Raw genomic sequence first — 21,047 nt, forward strand, 5'->3', positions numbered from 1 at the left:
CTGATTACGACACTGTTGGCCACCTGGAAACATCACGAGTTACATGCGGTGGTCCAGCGTCTTGCTAAGCATTGCAGGTACCTGGCTTGGTTGTAAGATGCGTTGGCACTTTATGCTCAAACTGCTGTTCTTTGAGGTGTGTACTGAATTGTGGTCCATGGCGCTATAGTGGCGTCAGAAAGTGGGAAGAGTCCGTATTTGATGTCTGTGTAAGACTTGCACCTAACTTTTACCAGAAACGGAGTAAATCTACGGCTATAGATCGTGAGAATGGGTGAACTGCAATGCATTTTTCGTCTGCACCTTGTAATGCATCTGTGGCTGCCAATAATAAAAATATCACGTAATGTGCGGCTATCATAACACCGTTTGAAATAAAATGCAACCACACTATTTTTTCTCAGTTCTTAATTGTCTATAGGGTAATTACGTCAGCTACAGGCAGAATAATAAATAAAATACTAGCACGCAATTTCCTGGAAGTGTACAATAAGTAAATACTATGATGGTGATAACAAATTATTATAAATTACTCTAGTCGAGAAAAACTATTTGCGATTGAATACCTGAGTTTATTTGGAAGTATCACAACGTTAGCTACTGTTACGTACTGTAAACCATAATTTTCATTTTGGTCCCACTAGTACAAACCAGCGCCAAGCGTGCTTAAAAAATTTAAAAGTCTGTAGACTGACTCACGAGTCCTCATACATTGTAGCGGTTCTAGGCGCTACAGTCTGGAACCGCGCGACTGCTACGGTCGCAGGTTCGAATCCTGCCTCGGCCATGGATGTGTGTGATGTCCTTAGGTTAGTTAGGTTTAAGTAGTTCTAAGTTCTAGGGGACTGATGACCTCAGCAGTTAAGTCCCATAGTACTCAGAGCCATTTGAACCTCATACGTTGTAAAGTTTCTAAATCGTCTGCGCCGATACTCAAAATAAGCCCCTGTTTAAAGATCCACGAAAAATTACAAGTCCGACCTGTTTGCTAAACCACCAATAAATAAAAGTCCTGATTGACCCATCAGCCACAAAATACAGATCCCGACTAACCCAGAAGCGGCTTGTAAATACATGTCCCCACAATTTCTCATGCCACAAACAGGTACAAGTCCAGATTGTGTCTGTCAGACGGGTAATTCAAACACATAGTCAGCTTACACAAGAGGAAAATGTTACAAGTTCTCACAAATATTTGCATAATGAAGAGATATAAGCCGGCCGCGGTGGTCTAGCGGTTCTAGGCGCTGAGTCCGGAACCGCGGGACAGCTACGGTCGCAGGCTCGAATCCTGCCTCGGGCATGGATGTGTGTGATGTCCTTAGGTTAGTTCGGTTTAATTAGTTCTAAGTTCTAGGCGACTGATGACCTCAGAAGTTAAGTCGCATAGTGCTCAGAGCCATTTTGAACCATTTGAAGAGATATAAAAATCTAATAAATCAAATAGATACAGATCCATACTTTTCAGAGATGACAGCTATGCTATCATCTGAGTATCGAATGTTATAATCACCTGAACCGTTTAAAAGTTGTTAATTCAGAGGTTCACTGTGAAAATGTTCAGTCACTGTGAAGTATTAACTCATGTAGTTTTAAAGATATTGGAAATATTGTTGTATCATTGGATGTGCCTCATGTATCTGAGATCGCAGATGTGTTCAGATTTGCTTTAATACTTGACTGTGAGTTGTTGTAGATACTTATGAAGCTACAAAAAGCCAACTTTCAGCTTGTCTGACATCCGCCATTTCTTGAAGCATCGTCTGCACGAAGGCCATGCGAGCAACAGCCTTCCAAATTTCCAGCTTTGTTACCTTCCCATTTCTTGCAAAGCTGCTCATCTTTGTACCTGGACTCGCCCGTACCGGTCGCCTAGCGCGCCCTGAGCCCTGGGCCTGGTACCGTTCAGCGGTACAACAGTTTCATTCCTACACCGTACCAATAGTGGATGACCGAATCACTCACCTACACGTGCGAAGCGTTACAGTGCGCAGCAACGTTCGCTGAACGATCGTTGAGGAGACACTGCTGGCAGCCCCTTGTCTCACCCGGGCGGTCAGTTGCGCAACAGTTGCTCGTCTACTCGCCCGTACAAATCTCCGCAGCCGTCATTCACCCCTGTCACCTATGGCCCGTGGTGCAACCCAGCTGCATCGGCACCAGTTTTCGATAGCGCCGTTTTGACATGCACACTATACCTTAACCATCGCAGAACGCGAACAGTTTACAAACTTAACCATTTGGGAAATGCTTCCGCCCTCGGCACGTCCTTTTGGTCGTCAGATAAATCGCTCTGTTTCCGCATTACAACAAATACTATACTGTTGTCTGCGATCCCCCGACACGCTTTGTATAATCTCCACTACTAGTGCTGCCACCTGGCGCAGGTGAGTGGCTGTTGCACATTGAAGGCGGGTGGTCACATTGATGTGACTGGACACTATTATACAAGGGGCACTCAATAATTAAAGCAACTTTTTTTTCCTCTTCCAGTTGCGGTTGAAAAATGAAAGAATTTGTTGTATGGCGTCGTGAAATATTCCCTCTGCAGTCCCTGTAGTTTCATGAAGTTCCGGTAGCTTCAGATTGGCGTCTGTAGAAGAGGTGCTGACACTTAATTAAATGTTTCGGCCTACACTACTGGCCACTGAAACTTGCTACACCAACAAGAAATGCAGATGATAAACGGTTAATCATTGGACAAATATATTATACTAGAACTGACATGTGATTACATTTTCACGCAATTTGGGTGCATAGATCCTGAGAAATCAGTACCCAGAATAACCATTTCTGGCCGTAATAACGGTCTTGATACACCTGGGCATTGAGTCAAACAGAGCTTGGATGGCATGTACAGGTACAGCTACTCACGCAGCTTCAACACGATACCACAGTTCGTCAAGAGTTGTGACTGGCGTATTGTGACGAGCCAGTTGCTCGGCCAACATTGACCAGACGTTTTCAATTGGTGAGAGATCTGGAGAATGTGCTGGCCAGGGCAGCAGTCGAACATTTTCTGTATCCAGAAAGGCCCGTACAGGACCTGCAACATGCGGTCGTGCTTTATCCTGCTGAAATGTAGGGTTTCGCAGGGACCTAATGAAGGTTAGAGCCACGGGTCGTAACACATCTGAAATGTTCAAAGTCCCGTCAGTGCGAACAAGAGGTGACCGAGATGTGTAACCAATGGCACCCCATACCATCACGCCGGGTAATACGCCAGTATGGCGATGACGGATACACGCTTCCAATGTGCGTTCACCGCGATGTCGCCAAACACGGATTCGACCATCATGATGCTGTAAACGGAACCGGGATTCATCCGAAAAAATGACGTTTCGCCATTCGTGCACCCAGGTTCGTCGTTGAATACACCATCACAGGCGCTCCTGTCTGTGATGCAAAGTCAAGGGTAACCGCAGCCATGGTCTCCGAGCTGATAGTCCATGCTGCTGCAAACGCCGTCGAACTGTTCGTGCAGATGGTTATTGTCTTGCACACGTCCCCATCTGCTGGGTCAGGGATCGAGACGTGCTTGCACGATCTGTTACAGCCATGCGGATAAGATGCCTGTCATCTCGACTGCTAGTGATACGAGGCCGTTGGAATCCAGCACGACGTTCCGTATTGCCCTCCTGAACCCACCGATTCCATATTCTGCTAACAGTCATTGGATCTCGACCAACGCGAGCAGCAATGTCGCGATACGATAAACCGCAATCGCGATAGGCTACAATCCGACCTTTATCAAAGTCGGAAACGTGATGGTACGCATTTCTCCTCCTTACACGAGGCATCACAATAACGTTTTCTCAGGCAACACCGGTCAACTGGTGTTTGTGTATGAGAAATCGGTTGCAAACTTTCCTCATGTCAGCACGTTGTATGTGTCGCCACCGGCGCCAACCTTGTGTGAATGCTGTGAAAAGCTAATCATTTGCATATCACAGCATCTTCTTCCTGTCGGTTAAATTTCGCGGCCGGCCGCGGTGGTCTCGCGGTTCTAGGCGCTCAGTCCGGAACCGCGCGACTGCTACGGTCGCAGGTTCGAATCCTGCCTCGGGCATGGATGTGTGTGATGTCCTTAGGTTACTTAGGTTTAAGTAGTTCTAAGTTCTAGGGGACTGATGACCACAGATGTTAATTCCCATAGTGCTCAGAGCCATTTTTTAAATTTCGCGTCTGTAGCACGTCATCTTCGTGGTGTAGCAATTTTAATAGCCAGCCGTGGTCGAATGGATTTCGCATTCATAACCAACTTTTCGTTACCATCTCCAGAGGAAATTTTCAACGGAGATATGAGCTTTTTCGAGTGTCCCATTCTCACCCTGGCTCCCTACTGACTGCAGTAAAATTCCGTTTAGGCGTGCTGCCGCGCTGTGGCGTTACGTCACACATTTCGAATACCCGAGCGCAATTCGCCGTCGTCGATTGTCGTCGTCCGCTGTTGCTGACACCCCATGGTGGGAGCCTGGTACACATATTCCTCAGCACCGAGATCCAAATGTCATTCAGTTTCAATTTTACGCTCAGGAGGGCCTGAAATTTAATTTAATTCTTTTTTGGCCATTTTTAGAAGCAACTGCCCTTAAACAGTTAATTTAGTTAGTTCATTCCATTTCTAAGTAACTAATCTACCTAAGTAATTTCTTTCCATATCTAACTGCTTTTGCTACTTTTCGAGTTAGTATCGGACTTATCTTAACTGTTCATTGCCATTACGTTAAAACTAAATTAACTGATATCAAAAATCGTGCTGCATTACTTCAGTTTCTTCCACTTAGAAATGACGCTTGTAGAATGCTGAAAATGTTAATGTCTTCCGGTAATTGCTATGATCATTCTTCCCAGATGATTTCCTTGACGTCACCTATTTCAAATAGTATAAGCGGAGCAAGGAGGACTTCAAACGCAGACTAGCGCTGGCAAAAAGGTCATGTCTGGCAAGTATCAGACAAAGGCCTTAATTTGAGGAAGAAAGTTCTGAAAATGTATGCGTGGAGCACGGAATTGTATGGTAGTGAAACATGGACTCTGGGCAAACCGGAACAGTAGAGAATCTATGTGTTTGAGATGTGGCGCTGCAGACGAATGTTGAAAATTAGGTGGACTGATAAGGTGAGGAATGAGGAGGTTCTTCGCAGAATTGGAGAGGAAAGGAGTATGTGGAAAACACTGACAAGGAGAAAGGACAAGATGATAGGACATCTGTTAAGACATCAGTGAGTGACTTCCATGGAACTAGACGGAGCTGTACAAGGCAAAAACTGTAGGTTTCAAGTGCTACTCTGGGATGAAGAGGTTGCACAGGAGAGGAATTCGTGGTGGGCCGCATCAGACCATTCTGAAGACTGATAACTCAAAAAAAAAAAAAAAAGCTATAAAATATTGCAGCATTTCAACTGTCTTCGTTGCAATAAACTCAAATTTTAGCATTCTACGTGGTCCAAGTTCACAGTTTCCTGAATTAGTTTAAACTGACTATCCTCTTCAAGAATGTAAAAAAAAAATGTTGCATAGTTCGGAAGCAGATCGTCACGCATACTTAATTTTTTTCTATTTTCAGTCACTCAGGTTTTCCTTTTCAGCCAGGGAAACGCAACAAAATGAGGCCAGTAAATCGATTCACAAACCCCTGTTTACTGCTGTTAAGAAGCTTTTAACGTTCATCGTAGGTGAAGGGGCTTAGTTTCCTCTAAAAACTTCTAAAGTAACAACATTCACAAATCTATCTAATAACAAAAGCTCGTTACTCAGCTAGTAAGAGTTTTAAAAACAAAGTCTGCATATCTTAGGCCAGATCGATCGTTTCGTCTGGTAGCACACCACAAGTATTTTGCGTAAGAGTTGACACAACAGTCCGATTAAAATTACTTGATAGTTGACACTTGAAGCGTTGGAACTGGTTTCGTCCAATCAGAGCGCTCAGCGTCCGTTCACCATTGCAAAACTGCCACAATAATTCGTCAGATCACTTCAAGTTCCTTGTCCGGCATTCTTTGTTGATGTGTTATGTGCCCCGAATCATGGGTCTGGCACTTTTATTTCGTATTTCATCATAAATGACAATCACGCCACAAACAACACACAAATAACGATGCTAATGAAATACATACGTTTCATACACACCTTAACTAAACACTATTGGATGCTTCCGCTCAAGGCGCGATTCAACGTCACCTATGCGGTTATCATAAACACAGAGATGGCTTACATTAGATAAGTTTCGGACGACACTGCGTGAACCCGAGTTTTATAAGGCTGAAATTCATCATTGCGAACTGCATGATTACAGTTAAAAATACAACATTGTCACTCAGGGTTGTGCCATAGCGCAAGTGTTAGCGTAAAAAGTTGTAATGTTAAAGGTCGTAGGTTCGAATCTCATCAAATACCAGGGTTTCTTTTTATTTCTGAATCTAATCAAAAGAGTTTGATCATCATTTTTATTTAATTAATCGATTTAAATGTAATTTTTTATTTCTAATTGTTTGCCACGCCATTTTCATCATCGTATTGACTTTTTTATTTTTCTACCTAACGTTCTACTTTCGTCTGGAATCTGCCTGTGTCATCTATAATCTGCAACCAAGTGCCAACGAGAACTGCTGATCAGTTGGTAACGTGACAGGTCTTGTAGCCAGTTTTAGGTAACCAATGATAGCAATGACTTACAGTTCGCTTTTGAAGCTAAAACTGAACTTTTTCTGCCTTGGTTTGTTCGTAGAGGTTAGCTTTCATAACCGTGATCAAAGCGAACGTGATTTTAGTTCTTCTGAAGATTGTTGACCACCACTTTCTCGGTTCCAACGCACATCACGAGATTTTTGTTAGAACATGAGTTTAAATTCGGGGCTACAAAATCAGTCTCCTGTCACAGTTTTCATTCGACTTAAAGTCAGTTATTGACAGAGAATCTCGCGTTTCCGACATACCTTGCGGAGGCCACTTCAAAAATTGCTCCGCATTAACAGCATTTCTGAAGTGGCTGGCCGTGATTGTGTGTTACCTAGAACCGAGCAGTAGCCGGCGACCGGTTTGGCAAGGCTGTAGCGAAAAGTGACAGACATCAACTGTCAAGTAATTTTAAACACACAATAGTCGTGTCCCTGTTGCTGTGGAAATTATTAGCTGCAAATGTGTTTCATACCTATGGGTACAGTTCTGCTATTTATTTATTTATTCGTGTCAGAAGCATTTACGATGTATAAAATAATGTACACTATTTACATGTCGTGTGTATTTATATTTACAAGACAATTATTTACACTTTTACCGCCCAGAAGTTAGCGACCTCTATTGCATTTGGCGTTGCATGTAGCAGGTCTTCTGTTGTGCATGTTGCTGGACATTGGGTACACTGGAGCAGGTGGAAGGTCATCTGCGTTGCTCCACACTCACAGAGCGGCGGCTCCTCTAGGAAACCCCATTTAGTCAGATTGCTCTTACATTTCGTGACACCCAAGCGTAGTCTGTTGAGGGATTTCCATGTATTCCAATTCTCTGTGTAGCCGGGTGGTAGTCTTTCGATTGGTGTAATCCATCCCACGGTACTGGTAAGCCTTGCACGCCATACTTCAATTCGGCATTGCTGTGGTGCCCCAGCTAGAGCCTCGGTTGATCTGAGGAAGCTCTTAATCGGATTTTAATCGTGGGTTTGCTGGTTGATATCCATATAGGGGGAGAGCTTCAGAATTTTCTGATTTTTTCTTCTCACTTTTTGCTGCTACCTCTCGGTGGATGTCGGGGGGCGCAATTCCCTTGAGGCTGTACAGTTTATCCAGAGGAGTAGGCTTCAGGCACCCGGTGATGATACGACAAGTATCATTAAGAACGACATCTACGGTTTTGACATGGCAAGAATTGAGCCACACTGGGCTTGCGTATTCTCCGGCAGAGTAACACAATGCAAGGGAAGAGGTTCTCACAGTGTTGGCTTGTGCTCTCCACGTTGTGCCTGTTAGCTTTCTGATGATATTGTTCCTGGCTGCACTTTGTGCTCGGTATTTAGGCAGTGCCTCTTATATGTTAACGCATGGTGATGACCTCGATGTTATTGTCAAGTGTACAATAGGGACACAAGACTTGGATTTCTGGCTTGACCAAAATAGCACTTCCATATTAAGCATGAGGTATTTCTGCAGCTAGCTGCAGACCAGGTATTTTCGGTCGTCTTTGCTGGGTATCTCTGTGAGTTTCTTGTATGCACAGTACGTCACACTTCTGTTCACGGCGCAGTTCTTGAAGCAGCTGTTGCTTAGGTTGTGACATGCCTTCAGTATTTACTGAAATAACTGTCAGAACAGTTTCTAAAAAGAACCGTTTATTTACACGTGTCTTGTTTGAACTCATAAGTGCTTCTGGAATGCTGATGTTCAGTTTAGTACCTATTTCAGATACCTATGCAGGGGCACCACGTGCAGGAATCAGCTTCACCCCCACGGTTTTGCTAAAACTAGAATAAGATAATCAACTGAATGCTGAGTTTATCCTCAAACTGAGGCGTATTTAAAATATGGCAGCTAGTGGAGACTAATTGTGTACACATTCCTCGAGCGAGAATTGGAGTCCATACACTCAAATGTACACAACACTATGAATACTTTGAACGCCACAACTACGTTCTCCTCTTAAACTAATAATTCTTTGTTTACAACGAATAAAAATTTCTAAAACTAGCAGAATTCGAACCCAACAGTTATAGGTTTCGACTTACCGCTTAATTCACTACTCCATTCTTTCACTTAAGTGCGGTGCTGTTATCGACTTGCATGGTCTGAAACATCGGGTGGCACAGTTGACTAAAAGCATGCGATAGCTCTAGCAATATGACCTGATTCACTAAATTTCACTTTCAGTCTCTGAAAAGCCTGACTTTATTACTAGCTGTGATGTTTAAAGAAAAAATACATTTCCACAACATTTGAAGTAATACTTACGAGGAAGGTATTTATGAATCTTTTCCGAAGTGCTTCAGTAGGTACTTACTTGCGTCATGGCGATATGTCACACCTGAAGGAATTTTATTAAGGTCGCATTCTTGCACTTTATGAAGATGGATACTGTACCAGTGACATTTGCCGTCCCCTAGAACACAGCAAATCTGTGATTCATCTCTGGGTGAAGAGTTATGTTGGCTATTGTGGGAGTCACAGCAACACAAACAAGGGAGGAGAGAAGTTGCAATGGCCAAAGGCAGGAATCCAAAATTAACAGCCGTCTTCTGTTGCTTGCAGATGACGCTGTCGTTTATCGACTAATAAAGTCATCAGAAGATCAAAACAAATTGCAAAACCATTTAGAAAAGATATCTCTATGGTGCGCAAAATTGGTCGTGGATCCTAAATAACAAAAAGTGAGAGGTTATCAACGTGAGTGCTAAATGGAATTCGTTAAGCTTCGGTTACACGATCAATCAGTCTAATCTAAAAGCCGTAAATTCAACTAAATACCTAGGTATTACAATTACACACAACTTAAATTGGAAGGCACACATAGAAAATGTTGTGGGGAAGGCTAACCAAAGACTGCGTTTTATTGGCAGGACATTTAGAAAATGCAGCGGATCTACTAAGGAGACTGCCTACACTACGCTTGTCCGTCGTCTTTTACAATACTGTTGCGCGGTGTGGGATCTTTACCAGATAGGACTGACTGAGTACATCGAAAAAGTTCAGAGAAAGGCAGCACGTTTTGTTGTTGTTGTTGTTGTGGTCTTCAGTCCTGAGACTGGTTTGATGCAGCTCTCCATGCTACTCTATCCTGTGCAAGCTTCTTCATCTCCCAGTACCTACTGGAGCCTACATACTTCTGAATCTGCTTAGTGTATTCATCTCTTGGTCTCCCTCTACGATTTTTACCCTCCACGCTGCCCTCCAGTACTAAATTGGTGATCCCCTAATGCCTCAGAACATGTCCTACCAACCGGTCCCTTCTTCTTGTCAAGTTGTGCCACAAACTCCTCTTCTCCCCAGTTCTATTTAATACCTCCTCATTCGTTATGTGATCTACCCATCTAATCTTCAGCATTTTTCTGTAGCACCACATTTCGAAAGCTTCTATTCTCTTCTTGTCCAAATAATTTATCGTCCACGTTTCACTTCCATACAAATACTTTCAGAAACGAGTTCCTGACACTTAAATCTATACTCGTTGTTAACAAATTTCTCTTCTTCAGAAACGCTTTCCTTGCCATTGCCAGTCTACATTTTATATCACTCCTTTACTATTTTAAGTGTCTCATTTCCTAATCTAATTCCCTCAGCATCACCCGACTTAATTCGACTACATTCCATTATCCTCGTTTTGCTTTTGTTGATGTTCATCTTATACCCTCCTTTCAAGACACTGTCCATTCCGTTCAACTGCTCTTCCAAGTCCTTTGCTGTCTCTGACAGAATTACAATGTCATCGGCGAACCTCAAAGTTTTTATTTTTTCTCCATGGATTTTAATACCTACTCCGAACTTTTCTTTTGTTTCGTTTATTGCTTGCTCAATATACAGATTGAATAACATCGGGGAGAGGCTACAACCCTGTCTCACTCCCTTCGCAACCACTGCTTCCCTTTCATGCCCCTCGACTCTTATAACTGCCATCTGGTTTCTGTACAAATTGTAAATAGCCTTCCGCTCCCTGTATTTTACCCCTGCCACCTTTAGAATTTGAAAGAGAGTATTCCAGTCAACATTGTCAAAAGCTTTCTCTAAGTCTACAAATGCTAGAAACGTAGGTTTGCCTTTCCTTAATCTTTCTTCTAAGATAAGTCGTAGGGTCAGTATTGCCTCACGTGTGCCAACATTTCTACGGAATCCAAACTGATCTTCCCCGAGGTCGGCTTCTATCAGTCTTTTGTATTATCGCGAAATAGGGGAGAGAGGGTCACAGAAATGATACAGGATTTGGGATCGACATCATTAAAAGAAAGGCGTTTTTCGTTGCGACGGAATCTTCTCATGAAATTCCAATCACCCAACTGTCTCCTCCGAATGCGAGAATATTTTGTTGACACCGACTTATATAGGGAGGAACGATCTCAAAGATAAAATAAGTGAAATCAGAGCTCGTACGGAATGATGTAGGTGTTCATTCTTCCCGCGCGCCTACGAGATTGGAATAATAGAGAACTGTGAAGGTGGTTCGATGAACCCTCTGCCAGGCACTTAAATGTGATTTGCAGATTATACATCTAGATATCTATGTAGAGGTAGATTTGTACATAACACTTGAAGAAATGAACAATTTACTTCTAATAAGAAATGAGCTTAACTTCTCCTGTGTTTCCTGTGCCTCCTACACGCAGCCACATCATTCACATTTCTACTCGCACATCGCAGCTAAGTAACGTCTTCCTATTACTCAACCACTGACGCTCTCGAAGTCTGCGACTAAACTGAGGCCGACCAGCGATGGGCGGCTGATTACATCAGTGTTGACAGGGGGCGCTGAACTCTGTCTTCGTGGAGGTGTGGCGCTGCCCGCTCTTTCCAGTGGCGCGTGGGTCAGCGCCTCTTGATGCCGTTTCGTGGCGCTGCACTGGTCTGTGTGCAGTCGATGCTTTAGGACTGCACAAAGAGGATGGTGGATGAAAGATCAAGACACTAGTGTATTCCACTGTAGTTATGAAGACACTTTCACGATCAGCACAGAAATTAGGAACACCCGTCAGCTGTGCATGAGCAGCTTGAATATACATTGTCATCTCAACGAGAAAGGAAGGTATGGACGAAAATCGGCCGTTAAGGAAATCTTGAAAGAGTAGCATAAGGCTGCTGAATTAAACTTCGTACTGGCGTACAGAAGGAAGCAGCTTTCGTACTGGGACCAAGTTATATTTACGTTGAGACGGTATTTTCCAGCTCACCAAATGGATCTGTCCATGTATATCACGCAACTGGAGAGAGACTCAACAGCAAATGTATGATATCTGAGATGTGCTGTATGCTGTGATCCCATTGTTTAGTACTGTCTTACCACCATGTATGTATGGCATACACACATCCTGTGTGCAGTCTATGTATGGTGTATGTATGGTGTGTACGTGGTGTATTCTTTGGCGTATCTGAGGCTTATGCATAGCGTAATTGTGGTGAGACTGTGGAGCAGTTGGGGCATACGTGGAGTATGACGCCAGTTCACCAGTTATATATCCAGTTTACTGTTTCTGCGATCTGGCATCCTATCTAACTGCCAATTTTACAGCCAGTTTTACCAATTTCCAGATCTGGTGTGTCCTACCAAATCCCAGACCGTACAACTAGTACCACCAATTTATAAACGTGACATAGCTGACAGTTAAAAGACTCTGCAACTGCAAAGTCAGCTGCTTGCACTTTTTAAACAGCAAGTGTGTGTGCTGTTATTGGTAGATAGGATTGAAAATAATAAAAACGATTTTATAGAATATATTCATTTTCATATATAGGGTGTTACAAAAAGGTACGGCCAAACTTTCAGGAAACATTCCTCACACACAAATAAAGAAAAGATGTTATGTGGACATGTGTCCGGAAACGCTTAATTTCCATGTTAGAACTCATTTTAGTTTCGTCCACCTACGCTCAATGGAACACGTTATCATGATTTCATACGGGATACTCTACCTGTGCTGCTAGAGCATGTGCCTTTACAAGTACGACACAACATGTGGTTCATTCGCGATGGAGCTCCTGCACATTTCAGTCGAAGTGTTCGTACGCTTCTCAACAACAGATTCGGTGACCGATGGATTGGTAGAGGCGGACCAATTCCATGGCCTCCACGTTCTCCTGACCTCAACCCTCTTGACTTTCATTTATGGGGGTATTTGAAAGCTCTTGTCTACGCAACCCCAGTACCAAATGTAGAGACTCTTCATGCTCGTATTGTGGACGGCTGTGATACAATACGCCATTTTCCAGGGCTGCATCAGCGCATCAGGGATTCCATTCGATGGAGGCTGGATGCATATATCCTCGCTAACAGAGCACATTTTGAACATTTCCTGTAACAAAGTGTTTGAAGAGTCACTCTGGTACGTTCTGTTGCTGTGTGTTTCCATTCCATGATTAATGTGATTTGAAGAGAAGTAATAAAATGAGCTCTAACATGGAAAGTAAGCGTTTCCGGACACATGTCCACATAACGTATTTTCTTTCTTCAAAGTTTGGCCGTACCTTTTTGTAACACCCTGTATATATATATCGTCAATTTCCAATCGTCAATTACAGTAAGCCCTCATGGACAAGAAGTGCAAAGTAAAATTTATGGGAAAAGATCAGAGCCCACAAGAATTAACGACGGTGTTCGCCAAGGAGATGGAATGTTGCAACTCGCCTTCAGACTCATCCTAGACAAGGCATAAGGAAAAGGGAAAATGATTTAAAAAGCCAAAATCTCTTGAAGCCTACCTAATTTGGAGACCAAAAGATGACATTCAGATCTCTTGCTTTGCTTCTGTGGACGATTTAGCGATAGTACTGGACTGTGAAGTCACATATTCCGCCGGAGATGCTGGCCTACAAATGTTTGTAAAACTGAGTTATCTGCCTAAATTTAACATTCACTAGTGTGAACTACCTCTCTTCTTCTACCCAACAAGCACTCACATCTCTTATGGTATGTATTTTAAAGCCCGTGTTAGTGTACATTGCTTCTTGTTTTCGTTTAAGGAACCTGCCTGTAAAGTTTCCTGGTGTTTTCCTTTTGGGGACCTCTGTGTCTCTCTAAACAGTTGTCAGGCACGCTTTGTCTGGTGTTTCGGCAGATAATGAGCTGTTTCGAACAAATACACATGCTAAAGTTACTTAGATCAAATAAAAATTGCTTTGTTTGCTTCCATTTGTCAGCAAATCATGATCTGCACAACAGAACGGAAAGTTCAAAATATAATAGCTTCCCTAACAATGATGCAATGTGGTGGGTATGTGCACACCCTGTATGTACATTGACAGTCCATGTAGGACACTAAAAGAATAGAAAATACAATTGACATACCATATTCCTGACAATGGCATAACATCATACAATTACAAACATTTTAGGGTCCACACCTGCCATAAATTTCTTGAAGGAAGAAATTTACTCCATTTTCTGTTTTTTATTACTATTTTATTTTGTGTACTGCAATGTTTTGGATTTGTAGTCATCCTCTAGCTAAATGTTTAACTCATTAACTAGTAGTACCCATTCTCAAGCAAAATGCTAAATCATTTTCCTGGAGAGTGACTACATAGCTGAAATGTTGTAATGCACAAAATAAAAACTAATTAGTAATAAAAAACAGGAAATGTAGAAAAGAATGAAAAAACAGAATTTTTTTTCATTGAGACGGCCTTCTCCTAGCCAAATGAGGACTATTGGCTGTTAGTGGACAGGAGTCTGATCATGGGATTTGCTGTCCACAGGGTTGGTGTCCGGCTGGGATCGAGACGCCTGACAGTGCCTCTACCCCGCACGACCAGGCCGCCTATATTCCAGCCACATCTGTGGGAGTCCAGCCCATCCAGAGTCTGCCACAGCCATTCTACGCAAAGGACCTGCCTCTTACAGATGGTAATGTCCATGATATCGAGCTACTGGGCACACCAGAGATGGGCTACGATACAGATCGCCTACTGGAAGACTTCCTCCTCTAGGGCAGTTGCAAAACCAATAAGGTCAACAGTCTACGCATATAAGACTAGGTCTCTGAAATACAGTTTCATGTAACATTGGTGTATGAATAAACAGTGGGAAGACCTATAAAAAATCCTCAGGCGTGCACATCTAACAAGTCTCAATAGATCTGTCCCACTGCTGTCACCTACTAATACAACAGAACTAGCGAAATGATTTGAAGATACTGGCTGACCATATACTTACAAAATCATTCAGCTCAGTGGGAATATTTCTGTGCATCTTTAGTGTTTGTAAAACAAAGAAGGTCGAAAGTCGAAAGTCCTTATACCTGTATGTACAACTGAGGCCCTTTCACAGACAACCCGTTAAGTGCATACGCAATTCTATAATCCTCAAAATCTATAGGCAATAGTAATTTTAGGAACATCATGTTTAAGAATTACTGTTACGCTTTCATTGTCCCCTACTGCTATGCAAATTTATTGTACATTTCTGTTGTTACCTATATCCCCAATTCAACCAATGTTTGAGTGACATCATCGTGAGACACCTTCAGCTTCACTACTATCCTTTTTTTTCAGAACGACTTATTTTGGACCGCTCTCCATTTTAAAATTTCGCCTTGGTGCAGTAAAGATGTGGGAACCTACAATAGCTTGATAACCTTGCCTATAAAATACATTCTTTTAACAATCTCATATAAAGGAGGGACCACATATTTGCACATGTAATACATATACAGAGAAAGGGGCAGCAGTCAAGAGAAAACTGAGGCAAAACGTCAACAAACAGAACATACACCACGTAATGCTAACGGGTCAGAATTTCCAACGTTCAATGTGCTTGTATGAGTACTGATTTTCACTCTATGTTCACATTTAACTGCCATTTGGAGAGACACTGTTTCTCTCGATGTATGTTCACCAAGCTAATGGTACTTCCAGCTCAGAAAACGTTTTTGCGTTGCTGGAACTCGCCATTTTGCCATCGGTTCCTTGTGTACACTATTCTGGTTTTTTCCCCAGTAATGGTCTTTTGTCTGCCCACTTTTATCATAGTCATTTCATAGCACCACTTAGTATGGGGCGTCGCATTTGTTGGCTTCCTTAACTGCGTTTGAATCTCTTTTAGAGGATTATGAACTGTGAATATATAAGAAGAAAAAATCGCTATTTGCAACAGTCACAGCACGGAAGAAATGGTTTGTAAAATTATCATATGATGGTGAAGCAGCCACGTCAGTACTGAATTTTCTACACGTGCACCCCGTTATCGCATTCACCCTTTTCTGCCATTCACCTCTGAAGCCCAGTAGGTGTAACAACTTGACAAAGAGCTTCTGGTCACCTTCAGAATCTTCTCCACAATCCGAAACGAAAAAAAGTTAAGGATCACTACGAACATGACACCACAGAAAGTGATTACATTGCTGACGAAACCAGACTGACATTTCACTGTTCACAGAAATTGCCAGTTTTAGTTGACTTTGGCCATCTGTAGGTTAATAAGAGAAGCAAACAAATAAAATCCATTTCATTTGTTTGTTTTTATTTGTTTGTTTATATTTTGTCTGTAAGATTCTTGTGTGGGTTTTGCCTCCTGACGGAAGCATGTTCACTCAAATTGGGTTGTGTGTATAATATATTGTAATTATCATTATTAAACATTGTGGATAAATCTCATAAATAATTATCGCAAACAACTGAGTCCTTTTATTCAGTGAAATTGGAGGCAATTAAAGTAATGATATACTGATACACTACAAGTAGTTGATAATGTAGCTTTGAAGTGTACCGCTCCTTCTCATCACAAATTAAAGAAAGTGGATGTTGTCTCAAACTGAATATTTTTCTGTGAAATACTTTATGACTGTGGTGCCAAAAAAAAAACTTTAGAAAATAAAAATTTCATGCATTAATCAACATGTACCCCAAATATGTCAAGTGTTGAATGGCATGCTAAGCTTCATTGACTTAACAGCTAACTCTCAGCAAGAGACTTGTGAAGACTTCAGATTCGTCTACAATGTGTGGTTTTTTCACAGCTGTTAAGGTTATATGTAATCCATAAAAATATTGCTGGTGTTTTCATTGGTCTGCATGCAATACATTTCAGAGATGCAGTGCATTTTTGCTTTTGTATTTCTGTATCAATAATCCCTTTACCACACAGAGGGATGTAACAGTATTGACACCATTGCTAGTCAGAAGTGTACCACTAAGTCTGTGTGAAAAGCATCTGTTCTGCGCATTTTTGAATAGAGTGAACTGAGTAGTACTTGCTGTGATGATAAGTGGCCAGATCTCACACAAAAGCAAGTAAAAACTTCAGCTAATGTAGATTATGTGTAATGAATGTAGAAAGCTTGTTTCATAACTACATTATCATGTATGGAATAATGTAATCGAAGTTTACTTCCAGGCATAGCGGTTACTATGTGATGCTTCTGCAAATCTCTAGTGTTTATGGATATTATTATTTGGTTCAAGTGATTATTTAGAATAACAGTGAGAAATACCATCTTCCTAAAGGCTCTCTTTCAGGCATTCTTTTGGTCTTCATTCCACTCAGTTATCATTTCTGTAGAAAGTAATGTTGACAAGGCAATTGTGCATCCTAACTGCATGCCAACTAGCAACACCGCATCCTTCTGCCCCAGCTGTCAATCACAAAGTTTTCTTACCAACTGTGTGCACATTTGTTTCACTTTGCCTTTCCTCTTCATTGTTTTAGTTGATTTTCTCCTTGCTCTATTAAACTACTATAACCTCTTTATTTTAGTGTGCACACATACTGTATGCAGCAAAAAGATGCAATGCAGCCTTGATTTAATTTCTTTTTATTCTTGAGTTTCGCAAACTTTCGTATTGTCTACTCCAAGTAACCTGATAATTGTAACAGTTGTATAAGTGTAGTGTCTGACAGTTTGATGTCTGATTATACGATAATTTTGTCACATACGTTCACCATTCAAACTGTGAAACACAACGAGCGATTCTGTTAAGAAGACAGTAATTTTGGGAAATGATGTAGAATTTATTTGCTTTTTCTATTGCATCTAGCATTCGTACCTTGAACGAAACATCAGTGACATGAACACAACTAAATGTATGCTCGTTCTACTCTGGATTCAATAATACACAAGTGAAATACATCTATGACTAGTCTATATGTTTGGTACTTATCCAAAATGTCTGTCGCACAAATGAATGTACGTAACATATTTGAGGAAAAAGTTATTGTTTCATTACATTTTTCACTTTATCAATAAAACTAACTGTTTTTTTACAGCAGAAACGACGTTGCCTCTTTCTTTATAACAATAAAGATAACGTTGGTATGTAGAGCAGAAACGAGTTTGCAACACCCTGCAGTTATTATTAATTTTTTTTTCCTTCTGCTAACGATTTGTATATTATTAGTTTTAGATTTGTACATTTACCTTTAGGTATCCCTAACAGTGTATGTGTGTGTGTGTGTGTGTGTGTGTGTGTGTGTGTGTGTGAGAGAGAGAGAGAGAGAGAGAGAGAGAGAGAGAGAGAGAGAGAAAGAGAAAGAGAGAGAGAGAGAGAGGGTGTCTAAATGTCGGTTAGGCGTAAATGAAAATAATTTTGTACTCTCAGCACCATCAGTGTCAATAGTATCTGTTCAAAAATGGTTCAAATGGTTCTGAGCACTATGGGACTTAACATCTGTGGTCATCAGTCCCCTAGAACTCAGAACTACTTAAACATAACCTAAGGACATCACACACATCCATGCCCGAGGCAGGATTCGAACCTGCGACCGTAGCAGTCGCGCGGTTCCGGACTGCGCGCCTAGAACCGCTAGACCACCGCGGCCGGCAATAGTATCTGTTTATTCGTAAACAAATAACAGAGAAAACATTGGAGTGTCTTAAGAACTAAACTTATTATTCACTTAACTATAAGAGCACTTGACTGTGTACTAATAGTTAAATTCTGTACAGCAATAGCGTCAAGTGGTATACATACAAAACATGTTAATACTGTGAAATGCTTATATGATAATATGGCTAAAGCTAAAATATGCAAAGGGTTTTCAGGTCACGTCTTCATAAATGAGGGCCACAGACTATGTTCATATCTTTCACAAACACTTTTTAAAGTATGTGTTAGTGAAAAACCTGAACACTATTCTAGAAAAATGAGTGTTCACCATGGAGAAAGATACCCACATGACCTATCGTTTCCTGATGACCTGGCTGTGCAAGATGGTGACAAAACGCATTGAGGAATGTGCAATACAGGGAAACAGACATCGAAAACAACTTGGAGAAAACTATGAAGAATAAAAAAATACGCAGAAATTCAGTTGATTGGGGAGTCACTGATGAAAACGATATATATAAAGTTGGACTAGGAACAACTGTAACGAGTCAGCTAAACTAATCATTGTGTAGTACTAACATTAAGAAAAAGGCCATACGTCCACATCATCTCTGGAGAGCACTGTCACCTACGGTTCACAAGTATGTATCCTCTCCAGCAAAATAAAATCAGGAATCAGGAGAGTAGGAAACAGGTTTTGTAGACAATGCTGTGAGATGACGTTACGAGATAAAATTGGGTTGACTGAAATTGAGAGAAAATTGCAAATTTGAAAAATAACTTTGTGATGCTGTAGGAGAGAAGCAGTTACCATGGTATTGTGACATAAGTTTATTGACGGAGGAGCTGCCACAGGTAACTCGAAAATGCAGCCCTGCAAAGAAAAAGAAATGAGATGGACTGAGGGAAAGTTTGGGGTAGCGAATGAAAGACATTGTGAGAAGATGGCATTTAGAGCCACGGAAGTGACAAAATAAGAAGTTGTGGCTCCTGGGTGTGGCAAATCTCCTTTGAAGCTGTAAGATAAAGACGTCACCTCATAGATAGACAGATATTTTTTTTACTTTTGAGAGTGTCAGAGGCTTTGTAGCATGGCAGCCATGAACAGTTTATGTTTTGCAATGGGCAATTTATAGTTTATGCTGGCGCTTGGCGCTCAGTTAATTTGGTGGTGTGATCGAATATTGTTTTACGTGTGCAGCAGGTGCATATGTAAAGGTAAGTGTGCTAGGAAAAATCTAAGGAAATTTTAACTGAAATTACTGAAGTAATAAGAAAAGCATGTTGGGCGTGAGGTACTACTTTGACTCTGACAATATTTTAAACGATGTAAACAGTTGAAAACAACTGGTGCTGTGCCAGTAAACTGTTTTGATATTAAGGGCTGCACTCTTTCAGCCTCTTTCAGTACAAACAGTGTACAGTAATAAACATAGACCAATCCTTCTCACAGTAATAAATTAGTCTTATTTATGGATTCTTTTGTTACTTCTTGTTATAAAAATTCGATATTTAAGGTTGAATAACAAGTACACTGTTTTTTCTACTGATTTTTGTTAAAATTTATAACTAGTTTTCGGTTTATTAGGCCATCTTCAAGAAACAACTGACTAGCGTACACAAGGGACACTATCCACAATATGATACAATCCACTTGCACACAATTTTGTGCACCAAATTCGTTTTTAACGTTTACATTGCCTAAAGTGAAATTTCAACGTTAAAAAACAAATTTGGTACGCAACATTCTGTGCAAGTGAACAGCATCTTTGCTTGTAATTATTGGTTATCTAAGAAATAGTGTCCCCTGCAAACGGTAGTCAGTTGCTTCCCTAAGATGACCTAATAAGCAGAAAACTCGTTAGAAGTAAACGAAAATCAGTAGACCAAAACTGTGTACTTGTTATTCAACCTTAAAAAATTAGCTAAGCACGGTTGGTAATGAAATGCCAATATACTTTAAGTAAGAGACAGAACAGACAGGTTAATATCGAGTTTCTACAGTACATATCGTGGGCAGAACAGATCTGAAATCTAAAGATGATACTAAGCACCAACAGCCCATTCGCAGATGGCTACACACGTAAATGCCATGGCTACGGAAATTCTGTGTGGGCTTTCTTATAATTATTGCCTGGGTTTAGGAGGGGTTTTATCTCAATAGCCACTGGTTACACCAGAAAAAAGCTGTTTAAAATGGAGTTGGATCAACTGTTTGGGCTTCTGGAGTGTTGGTTAGAGGGCTAGGAAAGCAATGTCTTCAGTGTACTGAATTAAGTGCAAAGCAGAAGGTGATTTAGGCGTATTGGCAGCGTAGAGGATAAATGAAGGAAAGGAGAGAGGACAGAGAATCGGGGCACAACTGCAAGAGTGTATTAGATATGTAGATACGTGAACAGGTATTGTTATTAACGACAAAGAACGGAAACAATAAAGTGAGCACAGTTAATTGGAAGAGAATACACTATGTGATCAAAAGAATCCGCAGACTTGGCTGAAAATGACTTAACAAGTTTGTGGTGCCGTCCATCGGTAATGCTGGAATTCAATATGGTGTTGGCCCACCCTGAGCCTTGATGACAGCTTCCACTCTCG

The 21,047-nt window shown here is 41.3% G+C and overlaps 1 protein-coding gene across 1 annotated transcript in view; it reads left to right on the forward strand.

Annotated features, from left to right (window-relative positions):
- LOC124789114 (prolactin-releasing peptide receptor-like) overlaps positions 1 to 14,932 on the forward strand; it is a 99,225-nt gene extending 84,293 nt beyond the window's left edge. Inside the window, exon 3 of the mRNA XM_047256402.1 lies at positions 14,388 to 14,932. Coding sequence (XP_047112358.1) covers positions 14,388 to 14,691 — 304 coding nt within the window. The 3' untranslated portion in view covers positions 14,692 to 14,932. The remainder of the gene's footprint in view (positions 1 to 14,387) is intronic.
- Positions 14,933 to 21,047: the final 6,115 nt, after the last annotated feature.

This window comes from Schistocerca piceifrons, chromosome 3 (genome assembly GCF_021461385.2).
Source record: "Schistocerca piceifrons isolate TAMUIC-IGC-003096 chromosome 3, iqSchPice1.1, whole genome shotgun sequence".
In the NCBI taxonomy this organism is placed as follows: domain Eukaryota; kingdom Metazoa; phylum Arthropoda; class Insecta; order Orthoptera; family Acrididae; genus Schistocerca; species Schistocerca piceifrons.